The sequence below is a fragment of the Castor canadensis genome, chromosome 6 (assembly GCF_047511655.1).
Source record: "Castor canadensis chromosome 6, mCasCan1.hap1v2, whole genome shotgun sequence".
Taxonomy (NCBI): Eukaryota; Metazoa; Chordata; class Mammalia; order Rodentia; family Castoridae; genus Castor; species Castor canadensis.
In genome coordinates this window covers 33,972,411-34,000,061 of record NC_133391.1, presented here as the reverse complement: position 1 = coordinate 34,000,061, position 27,651 = coordinate 33,972,411, and the positions used below count along the sequence as shown (strand labels likewise).

Below are 27,651 nucleotides of genomic sequence, written 5' to 3'. Positions count from 1 at the left end.
TGTTCATAACAGCCTTATTTATAGTCGCAAACATCTGTTAACAAACAGATATTTACAGTGGATGAATGATTAAATACTTTTTCATTAGCATACAAAGAAGTACTAAGCAATGAAAAGCAAAGGACTATTGATACATGTAAGTATATATAGTGAAAAAAGCAACATTATTTACAACAAGATTTCACTTATATAACATTCCTGAAATGACAATTTTTCTTTTCATTGGACTGGAATTTGAACATAGGGCTTCATGCTAGCAAAGCAGGCACTCTACTGCTTGACTCACACCTCCAGTCTACTTTACTGTGGTTACTTGGAAGACGAGGTATCATGAACTAGTTGCTAATGCTCGCCTCAATCTGTGATCCTCCTGATCTCAACCTCGTGAGTAGCTAGGATTAGTCACTGGTGCCATATGAAATGACAAAATTTTGGTGGGAAATTGGGTTAATGAATGGGTGAGGAGAAAAGAAAGGGTGAGGAACTGAAGGATAAGTCCATGTAGTGATGAAACAGTTGCTTTTGTAAGTTAATCATACATAGTTTAACAATATAAACTAAGCAAAAAGGGCAGACACGTGTAAGGAAGACATTCCTCCATTCCACAGGTATGTTTTGAATACATCTTTTATTTGACAACCTATGTTAAGATACAGCAGTGAATTAGAAATAGTGGCTGCCTATTTCTAATAGTCTAGCCAGAAGGTTATCAAGATCCCATCTCGAATAAGCTAGGCATGCTGGTATACACCTGTGATCCAGGATCATAGTCCAAGGCTGTCCCAGGACAAATCTAAGACCCTATCTGAAAAATAGCTAAAGCAAAAAAGTACCTGGGCATGACTCAAATCATAGAACACCTGCCTAGAAAGTACAGGTTCTGAAACAGATTGCAAATATATTAAAGGCAAAAACAATATTAATGTTAAATTAATTAAAAGAGAAGAAATACTAAGCAAAATCCAGTTCTTGAATGAACTACCCTTACATATTTACCTACTAACAAAAACATAAAGTTAATTATATACAAATTACTATATTTTCAAATAGTGGACAAGCTCATAAAAGCAGAAATGAATATCTATATACTCAAATTAGGACAGATGTATGCTCCCGGGGAAAGAGATACATTGTAACTTGTTATTTCATCCTTATTGGGACTCATCAGTACATTGTAGCTAATGCTATAAAAATTTTAAATATTTTGTTTTCAAAACTCAAAAACATAAATTGTTGTGAGATTAGCTATCAAATGCTTAAAGAGTTCAAGTAACTATCACTAGATGTGAAATATAAGCAAGATTTTAAATCCAATAAAGGGTAAAATTAAAATGATATTACTTTATACATTTAATGTAAACTTAGTACACTATAATTGAAAACATAAACATGAGAACTGAAGTGTGATGTCTTCTGTCCACCTTACTAATGTTTTAAATTTCACAGCATAAAAAGAATATTCATTTTGGTACCTTTGAAATTTCTCTTTATATTGGGAATTGAATTTTTTTAAAGATTTTGAATGGTTAAAAGTTTTAAGTTCTTAGATCAAGTATATAATCTTGTCAATTGTTACAATCATAAGCATAATTTCAGTAGCTATTCATTTTCACAGTCTCATGCATTCAAAGCAAAAACTGACTAAGAAAAGTTTTATATCTGATCATAGAAGTATAATTCAATTTCTTTGTTATAATATAACCCTGTAAGATGGTCTGCTACGTTTTGGTAATTCTTTTTTTGTTTTTGGTAGTACTGGATTTGAACTCAGGGCCTTGTGCTTGCTAGATAAGCACTCTACCACTTGAGGCATGTTCCATTGTGACTTTATTTTAATAAAAATTTTGGTAGCCCAAACAGTGGCAACAGAAATTGTATATAATAAGTTACAATATATCTGCTTTCTAAAAAGAATTAAGTAATTTTACACTTTTGAATATAGCTGCATGGCTTGCTGCAAATCCACTTCATTTTTTTGTAGATACCAGCACTGCTGATTCCATTCTCATTCAGGTAGGCACATTCTCCAGATCCTCTGATGGTAAACCTAACACCAAACACAAAATTATTAAGTATTTATAGTTTGAGTACATACTTGTGTTGTTCCATTATAATCTAAAGCACTTCCACTCCATATTTTTGTGCAAACAAGAAATAGTTTTTTTTTATGTTCTCAGGGTCTTTGTTTGACTATCACAAGTGTCTCATCCCTCACTACCAAGCCCATCCATGTTGTTGACAGGTATTTAGCTCATGCATGCTGACATATGCAAATGAGCTGCTGCCATCAGTGGCTAAAAACAAAGAAAATCTTACTAGTAAATTCTTAGAAAGCTTAGCTTTGATTGATGGAAGTTATTGGGTTCCTACATTTAACTTGCCAATGGAAGATTTAGTTAAAAATTCCCCCAGTGAAATGTTCACAGCCCAGTCACTGTTACTGGGTTCCTGTTGATGATAAAACTTTAGGAGTGATTCTTAAGGTTTCTCTGGAGACGCTGCTTTTATGAATAAGTGCAGCAATGCCAAGAAGGGATTTCAAAGTGTTACAGATTCCAGTTCTTTAGGGGCTTCCTTGGGATTTCAGAACCCTCTCGGTGTATCAAAGGTTCTGCCTACATTCTATATAAGGTAATTTTCTGCAAGGAAGTTTTAAATCAGTGGATGAGAGGACAAAACTAGGCTAGTCCTCATCACTTATCATGCTAGATGAATTCACAGCTAATGTTTTCCTAAGACACAGATAATCAATCCAAGAGCATGAAAGGATTTAATTTGGGGGTCTGGGGTGGAATTTGGGGGGGGTGGGTGTTGAGTCAAGGGCCTTGCGCATGCTAAGCACATATTCTACCAGCAAGCTGCCCTCCAGCCCAAGGATTTATGTTTCTTATTTTCTAGTACAGGAAACTTTCTGTAATCTTACCTTTCTCATCTCAAAACACAACTCACACACTTAACAACACATGGACATAGAAGAAAAAGAAGCCTGAAAACATACGAGGCATTGTATTCATTGTTGTCTGCCCATTTCCAAGTGTGATGTGGTGATTCCCTGTTGAGGCCAACCCAATGGTCAGAAGAGCCTTTGTATCGCAACAGGAATTTCTGTTATCAAACATGGAAATTGGAAATGTGAGTGTCTTTCTTTCAGATGGCTCTGGAGTCCGCTGTTCTATAGTCTTGTCTCTTGGGATGGCAGCATGGTTAACTGAGAAGCATAGACTTTGGAGCCAGGGTAGTCCTCAAATCTCAGGGAAGTCATTTGATGGCTATGTTGCTAAAGTATTTTAAGTGACCATGTATCCAAGATTATACCAGTTTATGCCTGTCATCTCGGAATACTATTAATAGTGCCCACTTTCAAGTATACAACATGATACATATAATATATATATACATATAATAATATGATGATAACATCATTTGTATGACAAATTGTATGGAAACAGCACATCTAATCTTGTTAGGTGGACTATCAAAACTTCATGACAGAACGTGTCTGGTCTCACAGGGTTGTAGGCAGAGAAGATAGTGTAAACAAAAGACTAGTATACATTTCACACTCAAATTCTGCCTGGGATGGGATCCTTCATTATGTTTCAACTTTCACCTCATACAGCTTCGCCACTATAAGGGGCTAAGATTTCAACTGGAAAAAAGATCCCAAAACATTTCTTACCAATTCCTCCATGCTTGCAAACTGAGCAAGACTGGCTTCCAGTGAGGCACAGAAAGTCTGGCTGAATGTCCAATTACTTGTGTCTTCAGAAAAATAGAAACACTTATTTCCAAGTCCGACCCAGTTTCCTGGGTAGGAAGGATACATCCTGTTCTCTGTGACCAGCTCTGTCACTAAAATTTAGAAAATATAATCAATTATAGGAAATAAAATTTCCATGTCTTTTATCTTTTTTCTGCTTGCCATCCTGCATCCTGAGCCCAGGTTTTTGAGGTATGTATTTGGATTTTGGCTTTCTCAACATTTCAACATTTTGTAGCAATGACCCTCCTAGTTTTCATCTTTCTTTCTCCTAATCTTCCCGCAGCACTTGAAATGAAAACTGAAGTTTTAAAATAAACTGCAAGGCAATTACAGTATCTGCCCCTTTCCCTATCCATTGGGGGTGTGTTCCTAGTCCCCCAGTAGATGCTTCAAGTCACATGTCCTAGTGAACTACTGAGCCATACGTCTATGCATACTGATGACCACATTTCAACTTTTTATTTAAAAGACACACTTTATGGCTTGTCTATGGTGCATCCAAACTAACAACCATGCTATTTTTATGCTTTGGGACCATTGTAAACTAAAAGAAGGGTTAGTAGAAAACAAACCCTATGGGGATACCATGACAGTCTATCTGATAACTGAGACAGTTACTGGGTAACTATGGGCAGGTAGTGTACACATTGTGGGTATACTGGACAAAGGGATGATTCTTGGACCAGGGAGAATAGGACAGAGTGATGCAAGATTTTATCACAATAAAAATGCTAACTGTTTGCCTCTGGAATTTTATACTTAATATTATTGAGCCATGGTTGAACATTGGTAACTGACATCATAGATAATGGGAGATTGGTGCTCCTCCTCCTAACATATTACTCTTTTCTACCCTCACTCTCTTTTAACTATAGCAGCCTCTTTGGTGTCTTCAAACAATTCCCCCTTAGGGTTTTGATCTCTTGTTCTCTCTCTGGAGGTTTCCCCAGAGAGATAGATGGCTCCTTTGTCTCCTGAAGAAGTCACTGAAATGTCATCTTCCCCTGCTGGCTTACCATGGCCACCCTATGTAAACTGCAACCTTCTCCACCTCAACCCTTATTTATCATTACTTGCATCTTCCTGCTAGAATGTATGTTCCCAGGGATTTTCTGTGTGTTTTATTTACTGATTTATATGAAGCACGTCACACCCAATAAATATTTATTGACAATATGAATGTATCCAGAACACTGTGCAATTCTGTTAGGTAAGTAACTTACCCAACAAAGCAACAGAAAGTCCAATTACAAGCATAAGCAGGAAAGAAATGAGGAGAACACTGCAATAAACTTTGACAGGACTTGCAGGTGATGTAAGTTCTAGAAATTTTCCTTGGAGATCTTTAGCTGCAAAATACAAATATCAGGGTGTCAATGTCATAAAATTCTTATGAAGAAAAAAACCCTCAAGTTTAGCACAGAATAAACTCTATACTTGGCTTGTACACTACTACTGCAGAGCACTTTCACAAAACTTCCTGGTCCATAAATTATATCCATGGCCCAGAGATGGCTAGAAATAAAGGAAACATACTTTCCCCCTTAGGGAATCTTTGAGTTATTGGGAGAAGAGTTAATGAAAGAGCAAGAGACAAAATACAGAGAAAATCAGGATGAAGAAGATACATTAAAATGATCACATTTATCTCCCTAATAAGAGACCGGGTTAGAAGCACTGAAGGAAACACAGAAAATAAATCAACATAATTCAACATATTAACAGAATGAAAGAAGGAAAAACATAGGAGCACCTCAAAAGCAGCAAAAGCATGCAAAAAGTTTAATATGAATCCCCAACAATAGCTCTCAAACAAGTTAGGGATTGAAGTAGCTTCTTCAACCTGAGAAAATGCATGTATAAAAAATTAAATACATAACATAAAAAATCATAGCCAGCTTCATTCTTAATGGTAAAAGAATGAATTATTTTCCCCCAATGATCAGGGGCTAGGCTAGGTTGCCTGCTTGCATCCAATTTGGCATTTACTGGAGGTGCTATCCAACAATAAGGCAAAAAAGGAACTAACAGTCATATAGTAACTTAGAAAGATATAAAAGTATTCCTGTTGACAGACATGATCATTGGCATATTAGAGTCTAAGGAACCTACTAAAAACTTGCTAGAAGAAGCTACAGATACTGTTCTGCAGAATATAATACTAACATATAAAAGTAATTGTATTTTTAATATGCTAGCAATTATCAAATGGAAATTAATACACAAAACTTACAGTTATACCACAAATATGTTCACAATTGACATGAAGACAACTAGAGGCAAAAGTCATAAGGAAAAAAGATCTAAGTCAATAGAGATGATCATGGAGGGAAATGTTCAGTATTGTAGTGTATCAACTCTTTTTAAGCAAGTTCACAGATCCAGTACAGGTTGGATAAATATTGGATAAATATTGAAGTGTGATTTTTTTTCTGTAGAAATCTCCAAGGTGATTTACAAATTATTTGAAAAGGTCAAAAAAGTAGAATAGCCAAAACAGTTTTGAAAAAGAAAAGGCCAAATTTGGAGAAATTGTACCTTCTAATTTCATGACATATAATAACAGAAATAAAGATAATATGATATTGGGAAAGGGTAGACATATACACCAAAGGGAAAGAAATGCAAACGTGTGGTTAAGAGACTTTGATGTAAAATGAAGGACAGGAGGGTAAAGAAGGTCTTTTCTGGGAGTGGGCATCAGTGAGAGGTATGGTCATAAGGAAAGGGTGAATGAGTGTGAATAGGGTGAATGTATTTTATATTCATGTATGAAAATGGAAGAATGAAACTTTTTGAAATTGTTCTAACAAGTGAGAAAGGGGGCTGAGCGAGAAAGATGGAGGGGGTGAATCTAACTAAGATATATTGTAAGCACGTATGTAAATATCACAGTGTATCTCCTCTACAACTATTATATGCCAGTTACAAAAAAGAGGCCTTTGATGGAGGTGGACAGTGATCAGGTGGATAAAGGGTATTATGTTTTCAACAAATGGTTATAAAACATGAATGTTAACACCTCATACCCTGTACAGAAATTGACATTCACTCAGGCATAAAGCTTATAATTAAAATATTTGATGAAAAAAGAAGTATTGTTTTGAACTTGTTTTAAGCAAAGATTTCTTAGATAACATAGACACCATATCAAAAACATTATCTGTAAGAGAAAATTAATAAATCTGGGTATTAACAATTAAAACATTTTGCTCTGGAACATTCCTGAAAAGGTAATAAAAGATAAGTAATGGAGTAGGATTTTTTTTTTTTGCACAACACACATCTAATAAAGAATTTGTATCTAGAATATTTTAAGAATCCATATTTCAAAAACTCAATGATACAGCAAAACTGGATTCAAAATGGGCCAAAGATTTGAATATATGCTTGACTAAAGAAGATAAATGGTTGATAGATACATACACAAAGCATGATCAATATTACCTGGCATTTTAGAAAAATTAAAATATAATTAGCAATCACTATGTGATTATAAGAGTGGTAAACAAAGCTTATGAACACCCATTTGTGAATATTTGTAGCTGCTTTATTGGTTATTGTAAAAAAGTGAAAAATTGGCAACAATTCAAATATCCTTCAGCTGCCGATGAGCTAAGCCAATGCTACTCAGAGTTAGGGGAAGTGAGGAAAAACCCTGACCATGTGCTCCCACTTGTCATGTCCCACCCTGCTTTGACCGGCAAAATTTTTGTCAGACTTTTGCAAAGGCTCCTAAACTCTGGCTTGCCTGTATGTTACCTGAGCACTGAGTAATAAAGTGCCAAGAAGTCCCTTTGCAGCTTATGTTGAGACTCTGACCACAAAAGAGCAACGGTTTTCCTGTTGAGAGAAAACTACTGCTGACATGTGCTCTCTTTCTCTCACACCTGACACCTACAAGTTTTTGCTAGCTTTTCTAAACCTCTTTATGAGATAAAAGCATTTTTTGGCTTGATTTTGAAAGACTTGCATATTTTAAAAAATGAAAACATTATTCCTTCATCAATAGTTTTGTTTTTTTGTTTTTTGTTTTTTTTTATAAAGTCTCCCTTAATCTAAGTGTGATGATGTTTGGCAAACCATAGACACATTGCTCCACCATGGGAGAATCCCAAAAGCATGTAAATAAGTGAAGGAGCCTGGACTCTCTAGGGACTGACTGCAGGATCCCATTTCTATGACATTCTGGAAAAGCAAAAGTATAAGGACAGAAAACTGGTCACTTATTGCCAAGAGCTGGGGAAGAGGAAGGGAACGTCTACAAGGGGGATGGGAGAGCTTGGGTGGGGTATGGTGGTATTTCATGATTACATACATTTTTAAGATTCACGGAAATGTAAACCAAAAGAATGAATTTTACTCAATGTAAACATACCTTTAAAAATGTTCCTGCTGACTTGCTGGTCAGGCACTACATTTTGGTCATCTTACATATAACATACATTTCATTTAACATAAGTTTCTTCATGTCCACACCTTGTCACAAATTATGTTTTTTCCTCCTTTTCTATAGCTGCATAACATTCCATTGTGTTTACATATATATATATTTATATATGTAACTGATTCCATACACTGGTCTATTGTGAATAATGCTACAAAACACATTGTAGCCCAGATGTGTCTCACTGCATACTGAGGAGAGCAAAGGAGAGGAAGAAAGAGGGGTTGGTTAACAGGTACAGTGTTACCGCTACATAAGAGGAACAAGTCCTACTGTGTATAGGCACGGTAGGGTGAATATAGCCAACAATAACACATAGTATATCTCAAAATCCCTTCAAAAAGTTGATTTTGAATGTATTCACCGTAAAGAAGAAATCAAAATTTAGGTGAGGTAAATGCTCATTATCGTGATTTTATTTTCCCAATGTATATTAGGAATCAAAACATCCCATTGTATCTCAGAAGTGCGTACAATTGTTATGTGTCAATCACAAAAACAAAACAAAACTGGAGGATTTGAGGTATACATTTCTGGTATCTGAAATGTCTTCTACAAGAGACTTAAAAAATCATCAGAATTGCATCCAACAGGACTCAACAAAAGAATTTTCCTACATGTTACTAAACAGTGTAAGATTCTTTCTATAATTCTTTGCATTTATACCACCTGGTATTAGCTTTTTATTTTTAGTTGGTATATGAGAGTTTATTATTTGTTTTTCTTCTACCTTTCTTATGTGTGTACTTCTATCTCCCTCCAAATTCATATCCCTCTCATTATGATGCACTTGGAACATAATCACTTGTACATTCTTAGTTAGAAAACAGTACATCATCTCTCAGCAGAACAAGGAAATGCAACACACCTGGCCTCATTTTAACTTTAGTTTCAGCTTCCTGAAAACTTGTTTAACTCGCAAAAGAACTTCTTGGTTTAGAGAAAGTTCTTACAGAACAGTTTTGTAACAGCTGCACCTTGAAATAGTTTTACAAATGTGGAACCTTCTGATTGGTCAAATATTAATTTCATAATTTTATACTTAACATGTATTTTATATGAGATATTATATATATTTTCCACTATATAATATACTGTGTTATATATAATAATATATATTTATATTATATAAACAATATATATTTAGTTTATATTTAATGATATTAAATTTAATGTTTAATTTCAGTTCTGAGAACACTTAGCTGATAAATATTAATAAACCTCGCTGAACTTAATTTTTTGTTAAATGGGATTCCTGTTTGCCAGGATATCTAATTTCTAGTCCTCCCTAACAAAAGATAAAATGAAATAAACTTACAGGAGGAAGGGAGAAGAAAACAAAAGAGAGAGAATGAAACAGAAGCATTTTTCAAGATGTGGAAGATGCAATTCCTCTTCTTTTTTGGGAACTAAATTGAAATGACCCAGGATGTTCTTTTTTTTCACATGAAATGACAATGCCACAGGCTTTGTAGGTGGAGGAATTCAGCCCTCCCAGCCCCTCAAATCCCAACATGTCTTTTTATTGACAAAGGATCTATGACAAGTCCTAGCTTTGCAGGCAACTTCTGTTAGCAAGGGCATTATACCAAGTTGTTAGCAACTGAGTCTGCCATCTTGCTGGGAGAGAAAGTGTGTTAATTAGTAGCATAATAAAATTTATAGGCACCTGAGGAAAAGACAGGATCTAAAAATCCAAACACAAAGAACATTTTCCCCTCCAAGGTCTTGTAATCTAATTCACTGTTCATATCTCTTGCCTAGAAATGTTTAAATAACATTAAAACATTAACTCTTGTAACAAGCACAAATTTAACTCCTGCCCCAAACAGATGGTCTTCTAAGGAGATTGTCAGGAAAGCACTGTTTATTATGCCCATGGCTCTGTTTCTCTTATGAGTACCTGGAAAAACTCCCCACCCTTTAATATTAGAAAAAGAACAAAATATCTTATTTCTCTGGCTAAGAATTCCAAAACTATATTGATTAGGAGTGGAGAAAGTGGACAGCCCTGTGTTGTTCCTGACTTTAAGGGGAATGGTTTCAGTTGTTCTCCATTTAGTATGATGTTGACTCTAGGGTTGTCGTGTATATCCTCTATTATGTTAAGGAACATTCCTTCTATTCCTAGTTTCTTCAGAGCATTTATCTTGAAAAGGTGTTGGATTTCATCAAAGGTTTTTTCTGCATCTACTGAAAGGATCATGTGGTTTTTGTCCTTTCTTCTGATTATATGCTGTATTTTACTTATGGATTTACTTATGTTGAACCACACTTGCATCTCTGGAATGAAACCAATTTGGTCATGGTGTAGGATCTTTTTGATGTGTTGTTGAATTCTGCTTGCCAGCATTTTGTTGAGAATCTTTGCATCTGTATTCATTGAAGATATTGCCTATAATTCTCTTTTCTAGTTGTATCTTTATTGGGTTTTGGAATGAATGTAATGCTGACTTCATAGAATGAGTTTGGTAGTGTTCCTTCCCTACCTATTTTCTGGACATTTTTGAGGAGTATTGGTATTAGTTCTTCTTTAAAGCTTTGGTAAAATCTGGCCAAGGTCCTGGGCTCTTGTTTGTAAGGAGACTCTGTATTACTGCTTCAAATTCATTGCATGTAATCAGACTATTTAGGTGGGTAATATCTTCTTGGTTCAGTTTTGGTTGTTCATATGCATCTAGGAATTTGTCCATTTCATCTAGATTTTCCAGTTTACTTGAATATAAGTTTTCAAAGTACTCTGTAATGATTCTGTGGATTTTGTCAGTATTTGTGGTTATGTCCCCTTTTTCATATCTGATTTTATTAATTTTTTTTCCCTCCTTTATTGTGTCATGTTGGCTAAGGATTTGTTCATTTTGCTACTCTTTTCAAAAAGCCAACTTTTTGCTTTGTTGATTCTTTGAATAGTTTTTTAGGTCTCAATCTCATTGACGTCAGCCCTGATCTTTATTATTTCTCTCCTCCTGCTTCTTTTGGGTTTGGTTTCTCCTTGTTTTTCTAGGCACTTAAGGTTCATTATTAGGGTGTTAGAGGTCTCTGTTTTTTTAATGTAGGCACTTATAGCTATAAACTTTCCCCTTTGTACAGCCTTTGTTGTGTCCCACAGATCTGGTAGGTTGTATTTTCATTTAGAGCAAGAAATAAAATAGATTCGAATAGGGAAGGAAGAAGTCAAAATATTCCTATTTGCAGATGACATGATCCTATACCTAAAACCCTAAACACTCTACCAAAAAACTGTTAGAAATCATAGAGTTTTTCAGTAAAGTAGCAGGATACAAAATCAACATACAGAAATAAGTAGACTTCCTATATATCAACAACTAACAGACTGAGAAAGACATCAGGGAAACAATCCCATTTACAATAGCCTCAAAAACAATAAAGGACCTTGGAATAAATTTAACAAAAGACACCACATACCTTTTTAATGAGAACTATAAAGCACTGAAGAGAGAAACTGAATAAGACATCGGAAGATGGAAAGAACTTCCATGCTCATGGATTGGTAGAATCAACATTGTGAAAATGGCCATACTACCAAAAGCAATCTGCATGTTCAGTGCTATCCCTATCAAAATTCCAATGACATTCTACACAGAAATAAAAAAAAATCAATCTTGATATACATATTGAAACACAAAAGACTTTGAATAGCCAAAGCAATTCTGTGCAAAAATTTCAGTGCTGGAGTTATCACAATACCCAACTTCAAATGATACTACAGAGCCATAACAATGAAAAGAGCATGGTATTGGCACAAAAACAGAAAGGAAGAGCAATGGATCAGAATAGAATATCCAGCATAAACCCATGCCTCTATAGTCATCTCATCTTTGACAAAAGAGCCCAAAACACACAATGGAGAAAAGACAGCTTCTTCAACAAATGTTGCTGGGAAAACTGGATATCTATATGCAGAAGACTGAAAGTAGATCCCTGTCTTTCACCCTGTACCAAAACCAACTCAAAGTGGATTAAAGACCTTGATATAAAGCCTGACACTTTGAAACAACTCCAGGAATAAGTAGGAAATACCCCGAAAGAGATAGAAAATGACTTCCTAAACAGAACTCAAAAGGCTTAGCGTCTAAGAGAAAGAATGAATAAATGGGACTTCATCACACTAAAGAGCTTCTGCACAGCAAAGAAACAGTCACCAGACTCAAGAGACAGCCTATGGAATGGGAGAAAATCTTTGCCAGCTACACATTCAATAAAGGGCTAATATCTAGAATCTACAGGGAACACAAGACCTCATCCCTCAAAGAATTGACATTCCAATGAAGAAATGCACACATGAATTAAACAGGGAATTCTCAAAGGAAGAGGTACAAATAGCCAGCAAATACATGAAGAGTGTTCAACTTCCCTGGTCATAAAAGAGATGCAAATCAAAACAACACTCAGATTTCATCTCATCCCAGCTAGAATGGCCATTTCAAGAGCAATAACAACAACAAATGCTGGCAAGGATGTGATGAAATAGGAACCCTTATACTCTGTTGGCAGGAATGCAAGTTAGTACAACCACTATAGAAAGCAGTAGGGAGATTCCTCAAAAAGTTAAAAATAGAACTGCATATGATCCAATGATACTGCTGTTGTGTAGCTACTCAAAGGAATGTAAGTCAGGAAACAACAGACACCTGTACACTGTTCATTGCAGCACTATTCACAATAGCCAAGCTTTGGAAACAACCCAGGTTCCCTATAACTGATGAATGAATCAAGAAAATGTAGTATACATATACAACAGAGTATTACTCAGCCATAAGGAATAATGACATGTGGTTTGAAGGTAAATGGATGCAATCAGAGGACATCATGTTAAGTGAAGTAAGCCAGCCTCAGAAACACAAAAGTCATGTTTTCTCTCATATATGAAAGACAGATCCAAAGATAAACATATACATAAAAACAAGCATGATCATATAAAATCTCAGATATAGAACATGTTTGTAACAGTGGAACTACTCTATGGAACTTGGGGAAAGAGGGAAAGGAAAAGAGAATAATACAGCACTTGCAATATTGCATAACATAAGATGTGAAGGTTTAGGATATAAGGCTGTGTATTGAAAGCTGTTGAAAAATGGGGGTGGGAGGTAAAAGGGTAAGGAAGAGTAATAGAAGTGGTTGAATAGATCGAAGTAAAGTATACACACAATTGGTGCACTTTGCGACACCCTTTGAGTATCAACTTAATTATTAATAATGAAAAATAGGACTGAATAGCAGGTACCGTGTGGGGGAGACATTAGTGAGAGGGAAGAAGGTGAATGAAGGAGATTAAGGTTACAGTATATGGTAATGGATTTCATATACTTATTTGAAACAGAACGAAGGAACCTCTTAAAATTGCTTTAAGTGGGTTGGGGATGGGTTGAGGGGGAGAGATGATGGGGGCAATGTAAAAAATGTACAATATAATTCTGATCGTAATTGTCACTATGAATGCCCCTGTATCATGAACATACCCAATTAAAAATTTCTAAAAAAACCTCATTACCAGATGGTCTCTTCTTGGTGCCATCTAAGAAAGTAACATCTGGCTTTGGTATTTCCACTGAAGCCTCTGGAGCAGACATCTTTCAGTCTAGCAGGGACTACTGGATCCACAAGGAAATTCAAGCTGCAAGGAATTTGGAACACAGTCAATGGCATTGTGCAAACAGCTCTGTGAAACATTAACAAGCTTTCTGTGACTGTGTATTAACTCCTCATGATCTGTTCTTAAGAACTGTTCCTAAGTGTAAAAGCAGTACAAAATAGAAAGGGATCATGATGCTAAATTAAGTGGGTTATTAGCATAATAAATGAAACCAAGAAATGCTTTGGAAATCTTAAAATGCAAGTGCATTTTAACTTAAGTAAAAGTCAACTTCACCCACTCCTGTCTCCTCCTAGGATAGAACAGTAGGGACAAGTTTGGTTCTTCTGAAATCAACTAAAAGCAGTATAAAAATATATCTAGAAATCCTTTCAAGCCTGGGTATTAGCCAATCAAAGACAGTGGTTCTCTGTGAACAGCACAGGTGAGCCCTGGCTCTCCCAGCTCACTTATCCTGAGGGTGTCAAGTCTGCGGTTTGAAAAGTGAACCCCAAGTTGATGCAAGTGGGTTCCATGAATTGAGATGGAGGAACTCCACCTCCTCTGTCTCCAGAAGACGGAGCAACAATGGCAAAAAACACACAGCAGTGCAGGGTACTCTGAGAACTCAGTTGAGGGCTAAGTTGCACTGTTTTGAGGAAACAAAATCAGGCTGGAGAAACAAAAACCACATAAGAGGGCTGGAGAAAACAACAGCTAGCACTGCTAGGTGAGGTGGCTCAGATCTGTAGTCCCAGCTACATGGATGGCAGAGATGGAGGATGATGGTTCCAGGCTAGCCTAGACAAAAAGAAACCTAGCAAGACCTATCTCAAAGAACAAGCCAGTTATGGTGGTACATGCCTGTAATTCCAAGTACATCGGAAGCATACGTTGGGGGATTGTAGTTTGAGGCTATAAGAGTTACTCAAACTGCTTTTGCTAAAATCATGGATTCTTTACTCAGGCCCACAAATTAACTAAAAACAGGAGAAAAGCTTGGTATCTCTACCTCCATTTTGTACCTATCTGTCTTTGTTCTAAGTCATTCTCTCTGTGGTCATTTTACAATCATTTTGGATTCCAGTAAAGACAGAACTGATAACATCTTCGTGACAAGGGACAGAAACTATCCCCAACCACAGAGCTCCTCATTATGGACCTCCTGCCAGGTGACAATGAATGTGGATAACAACTCCAGATAAGAAGCAGCCAGACCACACCTGTGACTCAGCTGCTTAACTATGCATACTTGTCCCCTGTCCTCAGTTATTTGTCTATTTAAAGCTAAAGCTCATCTCTGTGCTCCAAAGATGGCTGAAGATGGGCTGAGTGTTTACGCTGCCTCTTCCCATGGTGTGCCCCAGGACATGTAATAAATCTCATTCCTCTGCCCTTTACTATGTCTCTTTATTTGGCTTATAGGTACCAGTGGAAACCCAGGAGTTTTGGGTATGGGGTTTAAAAACTCTGGTTTCAAGGCCACCCTGTACAAAGTATGAGACTTTACCTGAAGAATAACTAAAGCAAAAAGGGATGGGGGTGTGGCTTGAGTGGCAAAGTGACTGTCTAGCAGGGCAGGGCCCTGAGTTCAATCTCCAGTACTGCACACACACACACACACACACACACACACACACACAAGTAACCTTTGAGAACAGCCAAAAAGGAAATCTCATCACTAAGGATATTTCAGAGTATCAGAAACTTGCTCCAGTGGTGAGAAGTACCAGACTAGTGCTACTGGAATTCTAGTCCCTTATAACACATATTAAGGAAGGCCCAAAAAGAACTATTGTCTAATATCTTAATTGTGTCCCAGAATAAAGTTTAAAGTGTCTAGAAGAAAGAAAACACATCCATCAATCAATAAGATAGCATTTGCAGTGCTTGCAGTGCAATTAAGTTTTGCAAAGAACTTGGGAAGTTATGATCCAAGATGAGGAGAAAATCAATATATAGAAACACATGTAGGACTGGGCGTAGTGACTCATGTCTGTGAACCCAGACACTCAGGAGGCAGAGATTAAAATGAACGCAGTTTGAAGACAGACCAGGCAAAAGATAGTTGAGATCACATCCCCACAAGCATGTTAGGTGTAGTGATACGTGCCTGCAATTTCAGCTACACAGGAGGCAGAGGTAAGAGGACTGCATTCAGAGGCTGACCTGGGCAAAAAACACCACAAGACCCTATCTGAAAAAATAACCTAAAGTAGAAAGAACTGGAGGTGTTGCCTATCAAATACAGAGTTCTGAGATCATATAATCCTAGTACAAATAAAAAAGAAAATGAAAGAAAAGAGTGGGGGGAGAGGGAGAGAGAGATCTGGGTAGAGTAGGAATGTTACAATTAGCAATTAAGGAATATCCAGAACAACTGGTTCCAGTGCAGAAGAACTAGCCCTAATGGGCCCTAAGATCAAAGAAAAGAGACCCACAGCTCAGGACCTCACAGAGCACAGTCACTGGGACTTACAGAGAGGAACATGGTCCTGAGCAGCAGCACAGAGGAGAGGGTCCCAGAGATGGGAGGTGGAGGGTGGGACTCAGGCCACTTCCAATCCTCAAGGCACTTAGCAAGGTCCAGCTGATCCAAGAGTCAGGCATAGCCTGACCTCAGAATCCAGTCAGTCCAGAAGCAAGACACACCCCCTTGTGATGACTTGGTCTACTGCCTTCTTCTTATATTTATTGAGCTAAGAAACTGGGGGTGGGGCCACACAGGTCTCAGGCAACCTTGTGGGTTGCACTTTTAAAGATGACTCACAGTCATAGCAGAACGAATCTGTATCTGGCATTCCTATGCCTGCCTGAACTAATAAAAAGATTCAAACTAAAGCAACAAAATCTCCAGTCTTGCTGAGTGCCAGTGACTCATGGCTATATTCTTGACTAAGCTACTTGGGAGGCTGAAATCTGTAGGATTATGGTTCAAGGCCAGTCCTGGTGAATAGTTAAGAGAACCCGTCTCCAAAGTAACTCAGCAAAATAGACTGGTGGTAGAGCATCGTTTTTGCAAGATCAAAGTCCTGAGTTTAAATCCCAGTTCCACCAAAAAAACCCCTGTAATCTCTGGGCTGGGGGCATGGCTTCAGCTGTAGAGCAAGCATGGAGCCCTGAGTTCAAATCCTGACACCACCAAAAAAAAAAACCCTGCAATGTCTGAGATATAAAAGTTTATTGGATAAGATTAACAGCAAATTAGACTTGCAAAAGAAAAAAAATCAATGATCTCAAATGCATAGCAATAAGTGTTTAATATAATAAATTATCACTGAATCTGTAAAAAATATTACTCACCTTGAGGAAAGTTACTATTATAAGTACTAAGAATTATTTTACATAATTAAATGTGGAACTCTTAGCATTTGGGGATTCTGATATTATTTCATATTTCTGATAGTTGTTAGAAGGAGGTACATGAGATATAGATAAATTGATATATTTGTAGCTATAATTAGAACTCCTAACATATCCATTGTCCAACAATCCCACTGCAATGTAACTCCAGGGAAATGATTCCAGAAACAGACATGAGCTGGGTGTGGTGGCTCACACCTGTAATCAGGAGGATTGCAGTTTGAGGCCAGCCCAGGCAAATAGTTCAAGAGACCCCCATCTCCAAAGTAACCACAGCAAAATGGAATGGAGGTGTGGCTCAAGCAGTAGACCGTCTGGTTTGCAAGTGTGATGCCCTGAGTTCAAACCCCAGTCACACACCTCCCTACAAGAAAAGAAAGAAAAAATAAAAATGAAAGAAAAATAGAGCTATGTATGAGAATTTTAATTGCATTATTATTTATACTAAGAAAATAGAAAGATACACTATAACAGAATATAGTAGAGAAATAAAGATACAGTATATGTAAAGAAATATGCAGAGCATGAGAGAGAAATAAATTGCTGTATATTTCCACAATGGACACCCTCATGGTCATTAATAAAGAGCAAATTCATACATATGTTGGTGACATGTGCATAAATCACCATCAACACTGGTGAAATACACTTATGTACTGTACCTCACTTCAAAAGAATTGAGGAGCTGGGTGCTGCTGGGTCATACCTGTAATCCTAGCTACTCAGGAGGATCAAAGTTCAAAGCCAACTTGGACAAAAAACAAGTTCCTATCTTAAAAAAACCCAACACAAAGAAGGGCTGATGGAGTGGCTCAAGTGGTAGAGAACCTCCCTAGCAAGTGGGTGGAGGCCATGAGTTCAAACGTCAGTATAGCTCCCCCAAAAATGAAGGTAAGGCAAAAAGTCCCATAGGTAACACTAAATAAATATTCACTATCTCTGATAAAATGAAAAAGAGTAGGGTGATATGTTATAACCGATAGGAGAATAAATGGTTATAACAATTTTATGATTCTTGGCAAAATTGCTGAAGTTGAACATAACCGAATCATGATCTGGTAGGTTTTTTCATAATATTTTGCCAAAAACACTTATGTGTAAACACAAGAACATGTATATGACAGTCATAGTAACATTATTTGTGATAACCAATTTGGAAAATTACATACCATTCAATAATAGAATGGAAATCATTTCTGTGTCATAATAAGTAATAATGTATTAAGACAATGGAATAGTATTCAACATTGAATAAGAATACATATTTCAAGGACATCATGTTCAACACAGGAAGTTGGGCACGTCTTAGAGGACACATCTTAAAAAGTTCCATGTATATAAATTCAAAAAGCAGCCATTTAAACATAACATGATTTTATAGCACCTTGAAAACTAAGAGCTAAAAGCACATCATTTTTTACGAGAACAGAGGCTTACTTCTCTAGACATGTCTCTCCAGGAATGTTGGAGCATTTGTATTCCAGGAAAATAAGGAGACTTGAGCCAGCTCCTGATTGATCTTGATCTTTTCAATTGCAACTACTAATTCTTCTTCCTCTTCTTCTCTGTTTTTTTGTTCCTCTACCCTGCATTTATTATTATGGCATTTTCATACACTCATATAATGTACTTCAATTGTATTCACCCTCAACTCCCTTCTGTCACTGGCAAATTTTCTAAAGTAAATTGTCTTTACATGATGTCCTCCAATTGCATCCATTTACTTTCCAAACACATCATTATTCCTTATGGCTGAGTAAAACTCCTTTGTGTATACATACCACATTTTCTTCATCCATTCATCAGCTGTATGTCACCTGGGTTGTTTCCAAAGCTTGGCTATTGTGAATAGTGCTGTGATGAACATCAGTGTACAGGTGTCTCTGTTGTATTCTGACTTATGTTCTTTTGGATAGATACCCAAAAGAGGTATCATGGGATCACATGGCAGTTCTATCATTAGCTTTTTGAGGAATCTCCATATTGCTTTTCATAGTGGTTGTACTAATTTGCATTCCCACCAACAGAGTATAAATGTTCCTGTTTTGCTACATCCTCACCATCATTTGTTGTTGTTATTGCCCTTGCATATGGCCATTCTAACTGGGGTGAGATAAGATCTAAGTGTTGTTTTGATTTGCATCTCTTTTGTGACCAGGGAAGTTGAACACATCTTCAACTGGCCATTTGTACCTCTTCCTTTGAGAATTCCCTATTTAATTCATGTGTGCATTTCTTCATTGGGATGTTGATTCTTTGGGGGATGAGTTTTTTGTGTTTCCTATAGATTCTGGATATTAGTCCCTTGTCAGATGAGTAGCTGGCAAAGATTTTCTCCCATTCTGTTGTTGTCTGTTGAGTATGGTAACTGTGCAGAAGCTCTTTAGTTTGATGCAGTCCTATTTGTTCACTCTTCCTCTTAGATGCTAAGCCTTTTGAATTCTACTTAGGAAGTTGTTCCCTGTACCTATATGTTCCAGGTTTTTCCTGGAAGTAGTATTGCCTACTACTTCCTGAAGTCGTTTCAAAGTGTCAAGCTTTATATCAAGGTCTTTAATCCACTTTGAGTTGATTTTGGTACAGGGTGAAAGACAGGGACCTAGTTTCAATCTTCTGCATGTGGATATCCAGTTTTCCTAGCAGCATTTGTTGAAGAGGCTGTCTTTTCTCCGTTGTGTGTTTTGGGCTCCTTTGTGGAAGATCAGGTGGCTGTAGATGTGTGGGTTTATGCATGGGTCTTCTTTTGTGATCCATTAGCAATCATACTTTATTGCATTCAAAATCTCTTATCAGTTCCAGAGTCCCTTTTTTTTTTAATTTCAAATTTTCTATTTAACTCCTATAGTAATTTTTAAAAATTTCAATCATTATACTTTTAACTTCAGTTACCTTTTGAATCCTTTTTGTAACTTCTGTTTTGATAGTCTCATTTTGCTCATATACATGTTTTGCTTTTCATTTTATTGTATGTTTTCATTTGGCTTTGGAGGATATTTAGAAAAGTTGGTTTTAATACTCTGCCTTGCAAGTCCAATACTGGGTGTCCTCAGGGCTAGTTTCTGTCACTTATGTGTGAATGTGTCACATTTTCCTATTTCTCTGTGTATCTTGTGACTTTTTTGTTGAAATTGGGAATTTGGAAATCTGCCAGTCTCTCAGGACCTGATAATTGTCCTCGTTTCATCTCTTATATTGAATTTCTCTTAGGTTAGGAGCCATCCTGCAGTGAAAGTTTTCAGCCTTCTCTGAGATGTTTTCTGATTATATGTGTGACTGGGCCTCTCTGTTTGCTTTAAGGGGCTGCTTTTTCTTTTTAAATATATTTCTGTGGCAGAATGAGAGCTTTGACCTTTTTAATCTATTTTTTTGGGTTTTTTTTTTTTCCTTCTAATTCCAGCGAAGGTGCTTATGAGAGGAACAGGCAAGTATACTTTCTCTGTAATTATTTTCCTTTTAATAAGGACTAAGTACCACTGCTCTAATATGAGAACAGTCTATTAGATTACTATATTTATCTTTCAGGAACAATTTACTCCTTCGAACATAGCTGCTCAGGAGATAGAGATACTTCATATTATGTCTGACTTTTTATGAGCCTTGATATTAACAGAACAACATGGAAAGTGCTCCCCACATCATTTTAAACATTTGTGATTTAATTTAAACACAAGTAATAGCTAATTGGAATGTCTAATCAAGTCTGGTATTTCCTTGCCTTTTCTTATCCTTACACACATAAGTTCACACTTGCTCATCCTTTGATAAATGTTGTTCAGGTCACCGAGTTGCCAGACAAATGTGACATTACACATTAGTGCTTAGATTTGGGAGCACATATTGAGCACAGCATGTGTATGTAGACTGTTAGGTCCCTGGCATTCTTGGGGTGGGCAGAGGGTACCAAGGCTAACACCAAAACCAGACCCCTGATTTATGACTGCTTGCAAAACTTTCCTGCTTGTTTCCCTGCTTGCAAAACTGCAGGAACTTCCTCTTTCTCAACTAGCTATGCATGTTGACACATTCCATCTGGTGATCACAGATAAACTGAGGCCAGCAGCACAGTTGTTCACTGGGAGGAACACCCTCCCTCCCTCATGGTATGGCCCCTCCTCTAAAGCCCCCTACCCATTCCAGCCAAGCTGCTATACTCTTGAACCCTAGAGGGGCAGCCCAGCAGTCTGTGTTTCAATAAATCTTTCTTTTCTACACATGGCATGGTCTTTATTTGGCAGTTCCTTATATCTGGTGCCAAAACCCGGGAGAGGTTAACAGGATGCTCTAGCCCAGGACTGCTCCCTTGGCCTTCATGTCCTGCCCTCTCCCAAACCCAGACTGGTGAATTGACCCCACGCGTCTATGGACTGTGGATTTTGGATGTTACTGTCTTGCCAGCTTTCCCATCCATCATTAGCCTTTCTCTTCCACTGCTCTCCACCTGACCTACTCCTGTCCTCAGCCTCGGTAAGTGTCACCCTTCTCGGGGCTGCCTGCTCTCTCTCTCTCATTCTTGGAAGTCACAGGGCTGTGCCTCCCATACCCACTAGGGTGCCCCTCTGCTTAGCATGGGGACACCTGGCTAACTGGTTGGGCATTCTTTTTGGATGGTGACCGAGGCTGGGGATGCCCACCCTTGGGAACCCATTTGGGTGACACTTTCCCCTCCCTCTCACTCTCTCTCTCTTGCTCTCCCTCTCTGTCTTCCTTTCCTCTGCCTAGGGTGAGAGCTCAACAGCCTCTCCAGCTTACTTTGACCAAACGATTCTGCTCTCCTTGACTGAGTCACGTAGGGAGGCTAGACCTTGACCTAGATCTATATTGGCCTGAAGAGTAAACTCACTGAAGTACCTACCTCACTCTCTCACTCTCTTCCTCTCTCTCTCTCTTTTGATTTCTCTCTCTCTCTCTTTGTCCAACTACATTATGGGGACCACACACTAAATTAGATGCATCCACACCCCTGGGATGCCTTCTCCACTCCCTTGAGACCTTCCCCTTTGTCTCCAACATGATATAAAACCTAAGTGACTTATTTATTACTGCAACACAATTTAGCCTCAGTACAAGCTAGACAATCAATCCCAATGGCCTGAAAATGGTACTTTTGATTTTCACACACTTATAGAACTTGACAATTTCTGCCATTGCAATGGCAAGTGGTCTGAACTTCCATAGGTCCAAGCTTTTCTCTCTCTCTGCTCTTGACCCTCCCTGCTCCAATCTTATAAAGCCATTCAAACTCTCCTCAAAATTAAAAACTCTTCCTGACTCCTCTCCTGAAGATTCTTCCCTTACTTGTGACCTCAGGGTCTCTGTCTGCCCTCCTCCCAACTCCTCTTCCTGCCAATCCTCTACATCAATTTCTTCTCCCACCCCATCTTCCCATGGCTCAGAACCCCCATCTTCAGCCCCTGCTTGCTCTCCTAAACTTCTGCCACCATATTCCCCTTCTACAGTAGTTACAATTGATCCTGAGCCATCGGCTCCTCAGGGACCAACACCACCAACACTGCCTTCAGCCCCTGCTACACCTTCATCCTTCTCCTCCCCACCCGCATCCCATACCCACTCCCATACCTCCTCCCATGTATGTCCAGCCCATCTATATCCACTTTGGGAGGGGATGTCATTGTCAGAGTGCATGTGCCCTTTTCCATGACTGATCTCTCTCAAATTGAAGAGACTTGGCTCCTTCTCTAATGACTCAGCCTCCTATATTAAAGAATTAAAATACCTAACCCAAGCATATGATATGACTTGGCAGGATATATATGTTATTTTTTCCTCTACTTTAACTTCAGATGAGAAGGAAAGAGTTTGGTTGGCAGCCCAGGCACATGCCTATGATGTCCACAACACTGATCTCACAATCCCAGTGGGATCTATGGCTGTGCCACGTGAGGACCCACATTGGGACTATCAGGACCCTGCCATGCTAGCTGCCCAGAATTATATGCTCACCTGCCTCCTTGTGGGGCTACAGACTGCTTCACATAGGGCATTCAATTTTGACAAACTTAGAGAAATTATCCAGCATCCAACTGAAAACCCAGCCAACTTTTTGGAATGCCTGACAGAAATCCTAACCCGCTATACTTATTTTCAACTCCCACTTTATTTCCCAATCCTTCCCTGATATTTAAAAAAAAAAAAAAAAAAAAAAAAAAACTTAAACAGGCAGCCCACGGCCCTCAAACCCTCCAAGGAGATCTTGTGAAAATGGCATTTAAGGTATTTAATAACTGAGATGAGGCTTGAGATCAGCGAAAGATCCAGCTCTTGATGGCTGCCCTGAGGCCACCTCCTCTGACTCTGAGAGGGATGGGCAATAACATGCCTCCAGGGGCCTGCTTCAAAAAAAACTGCCCTTCACCTCGCCTGTTGCCAGGACCCTGTCCACAATGTGCCAGAATGGACACTGGAGGGGTGACTGCTCCTCTTTGCCTCTACAAGGTAGGTCAGTCTCCCATCCCCATTCCCACCTGACTGAAGTCCTCATGGACCTCTTGGGCCTGGCAGCAGAAGACTGACGCGGCCCTGGGACTTCAGCCCCCTTCAAGACCACCTTGGAGGAGTACAGGGTAACCATCCAAGTAGCAGGCAGGCCTCAATCACCTACCTGGTGCTACCTGACTTCTTGAGTAAGCTTGATCCTTCACAGATCTCAATGGTGGGGGTGGATGGTCTCCTCTACCAGCCAGAAAAAAAAAAAAAGAAAAGAAAAGAAAACAATTTTATTTAAATTTAAAATTCTTATAAAATTTAATTTTAAAATACAAGTTACAAAATAAACAAGTAGAAAGGATATAGATAAGTATTGAGTGTATTTTTTGAGAAATTAAAGGAAAAAAGGAATTTTTTGTTTTTTGGATGAGAAAGGATTTTGTAAAGCATGGTTTGTCCTAAAGATTGTTTCAAATATGGATAGGAGGGGATAGGAGGGATAAGGACAAACCATCAAAGCATTGAGAATATTGCATAAGGGTCTGAGTAAGTTTTAAAAGTGTATAAAATGCTTCCATGTGTAATAAAGTTAAAGTTAACTATAATTTAAGAGTTGCCTAAAAGATTTTTAGTGTCATGTCAAACTAAAATCAAATTCTCTATGTCTATAAAATAACAAGGTTATCTTAATATTGCTCTGCTCTGAGTAACATCTACAAAAAACTGTTACAGGGAAAGGTTTTATCAAAGAAATTACTTGCATTTTCTGTTGATCTTGTCAAGCTTTAAGTACTACCAAATCAGAGTTCATTTATGTATTTGCTCATGTGTCTTGAATGACCACCTTATTACAGTGTTGTGTCTATATTTTATCTAAATATGGTACAAACATTTACAAAATTAAAAGTGTAAATTTATATAAAATAATGAGCTAAAGCTCTCTTTTATCCAAAAGTGTTACATTTAACCTGCATCCTGACAGTCAGCCCCCATTTGCCTTTGAAGATCCCGCAAACCCTTCACAGCAACTAACCTGGTCAGTTTTGCCACAGGGTTTAAGGACAGCCCTCATCTTTGTGGACAGGCCCTAACCAGGGACTTATTAGACTGGCACTATCCAGAGGCCAGCCTTCTTCAATACGTTGATGACGTACTTCTGTGCAGAGCCACAGAGCCCTTCATCTGCTAGGCGACTGAGCCCTTTTTAATAATTTCTGGCATCTGGGGATACAAAGTCTCTAAGGAGAAGGCTCAATTATACCTCCCACAGGTTACCTACCTAGGTGTGGTCTTAAAGGGGTAGACTCACTCCCTGAGTCATGAGGGAATCGACCCAATCCTCTGTTTCCCACTCCTCCATACCACAAAGCAGCATAGAGCTTTCTTGGGAGATACAGGATTTTGCAGAATCTGGATCCCTAGATATGCATCCCTTAGCAGACACTTTTTATGCTCCTTCTAATATTCCTATTTGGGTCTTACATAATAAATGTTCTCAAGATTGTTTCCCCTCCCCCAGTAAAGGTGCAAACCAAACCAGTTGACCTGAGAAAGCTCACGAATCCATGGCCAATGAGAAAAATCCACTACACCAGACCACCCCCAGCCTTCTCAGCCCACCACCTGGAGAAGACTGGCAGTTCTATTTTATCCACATACTCTGCTTAACTCCACATTCTGTCCAACTAAGTGATGCCAATCTTCTATCTTCCTTACCTTTGGTATATCAAAGGCATGCTCTGTCAGTTGTGATCATTAGCAGCTATTTTCTCCCTACTTCTTATCATCCTTTGACTTTTTAGATGCTTCCAGGATCATTTGGGGAGCTCAGCAGACAGACTATCCACCAGATGCTACTACCAACAACTGGCCTTGTCTGCAAATGAAGCCTGGGGAAAACCATCTGCCTCTGCTCCTGGGGACCTCACAAATTTCCAAATTCCAGCCAACCCCCCCTTAATGATGCCCCCACTCAGCACGAAGCAGCTAGATTGATTGGTGCCCATAATACTAACAAAAGGCTGAAATGTTAGGTCCCTGGCATTCTTGGGGTGAGAAGAGGGTCCTGAGGCTAACACCAAAACCAGACCCCTGATTTATGACTGCTTGCAAAACTTTTCTGCTTGTTTCCCTGCTTGCAAAACTGCAGGAACTTCCTGTTTCTCGACTAGCTATGCATGTCAACACATTCCATCTGGTGATCACGAATAAACTGAGGCCAGCAGCACAGTTGTTCTCTGGGAGGAACGCTCTCCCCTCCCTCACAGTGTGGCCCCTCCTATAAAGTCCCCTACCCATTCCAGCCAAGCTGCTGCACTCTGAACCCGAGAGGGTAGCTCAGCATTCTGTGCTTCCATAAATCTTTCTTTTCTACACACAGTGTGGTCTTTGTTTGGCAGTTCCTTACATAGACTACATGGGTTTAAATTCTGACACTTTTAGTTAAGAAGATTCATAAGCTTGTACAGCTCTAACTTATGTTTCAATTTACTGAGGGTCACTGTAAAAATGACATGAAATTTCACATGATTGATGTGGACAATATCTCAAAATTTTGTAGCTGAAATACAACTTGAGTCATGAGTATCTTGCTAAAAGCATAAAATTTCTAAAATATCCACATTCTTTTTGAGCTTCTTGAGGGGAATATTTTCTGTATTTTAAACCCTTATCTCAGTGCCGTATACAACATAGATGCTGTATCAGTTTGGGCTGAAAGAGGTTCCAATATCATTTTATCCTTTTGTATATAATTCCATACATCTGAAAGAGAGAAGGAGGGAGGGAGGAAGGGAGAGAAGGAGGGAGGAAGGGATAAAGGGATGAAGGAAGGAAAGAAGGCTAATTTCACTTGATAATTTTCTCTATTTCCATCCATTTACTTGCAAATGACAAAATTTCATTCATCTTTGTGGCTGAGTAAAATTCCATTTTGTATAAATACCACATTTTCTTAATCTATTCATCAGTAGTGGAGCATCTTGGTTGTTTCCATAGCTTAACTATTGTGAATAGTGCTGCAATAAACATGGGTCTGCAGTTGCCTTTGTTGTAACCTGTCTCCTATTCCTTCAGATATATCCCTAGGACTAGTGTTGCTGGAGCATATGGCAGTTCTATGTTTAGTGTTTTAAGAAGCCTCCATGCTGTTTTCCATAGTAGATGTACTAATTTCCATACAACCAGCAGTGTATGAGGGTTCTTTTTTCTCCTACATATTTGGCAACATTTGTTGTTGGTGGTGTTCTTGATGATAGCTATTCTAACAGGAGTGAAGTTGATGGTTTTGATTTACATTTCCTTTAGGGTCAGGGATGGTGAGCATTTTTTCATGTGTTTTTTCATCATTTGGACTTCTTTTGAAAAGGAAAAGTAATATCACTAACATGTTCAAAGGTGGTCCTTAATAGCCAGAACACCACACTCCACTGATTTCTTAATGACTGTTTTCCTTATAGAGACTGGAATGTGTGCCATGTTCACCTGGTGGGTAAAATAGCAATACAACCAGATTGGTTAGTTAAATCTAGTTGGATTCTTGATCTTCTTATTATAGATTATAATTTGTTATATGACTCAAAGGGGAGACATAAGAACATAATGGCAAAGAAAATTCTATTCAGTTAAATAAAGATGCTGGACATTTCCAGATACGGATTCAAGTACTCACCTGTTCATCAGGATCCCAGACTGCAATTGCAGCAGCATGTTTTTCTTTACAGATTTTCTGCTCTTTAGTCTGGTTTCACTTCTTTATAAATCATCGGACCTTGTTTCTGATCTGCCCTAGCTCTCAGGAGGCAAAATACAGATAAGATGAGATGGTTACCATGTTGCACCTTGTACAAAGTGTGAAGAGCATCAAGTCAATTTCTATTTCCTTTCTACATCATCATTTCAGTTCTCTGCTCATCCTTGATTTCCTTCTGAAACACTGAGGTCCAGTCCTGCCTCTGTTGTCCTTATCAGGCCCATCCTTATCTGCTATGTTCCACATATCTCCATCATTAGTCATTCTACTCAAACTAACTTGTCTTG

The 27,651-nt window shown here is 38.2% G+C and overlaps 1 protein-coding gene across 5 annotated transcripts; it reads right to left on the bottom strand.

Annotated features, from left to right (window-relative positions):
• LOC109692630 (C-type lectin domain family 2 member D11-like) lies at positions 1-27,431 on the bottom strand. 5 transcript variants are annotated; one of them, XM_074076092.1, is made up of 7 exons: positions 27,284-27,431; positions 23,789-23,859; positions 13,726-13,848; positions 4,987-5,112; positions 3,680-3,852; positions 2,999-3,105; positions 1-2,047 (listed from the first exon to the last, which is right to left on the bottom strand). In XM_074076092.1, exons 3-7 carry the CDS (start codon positions 13,802-13,804, stop codon positions 1,915-1,917), a joined length of 618 nt encoding a protein of 205 aa, XP_073932193.1. In that variant the 5' UTR covers positions 13,805-13,848; positions 23,789-23,859; positions 27,284-27,431; the 3' UTR covers positions 1-1,914. The 5 variants fall into 5 exon arrangements, with proteins under 5 accessions (XP_073932193.1, XP_073932192.1, XP_073932196.1 ...); XM_074076091.1 differs by lacking the exons at positions 23,789-23,859; positions 27,284-27,431 and adding an exon at positions 16,286-16,479; XM_074076095.1 differs by lacking the exons at positions 23,789-23,859; positions 27,284-27,431 and adding an exon at positions 14,277-14,387.
• Positions 27,432-27,651: the final 220 nt, after the last annotated feature.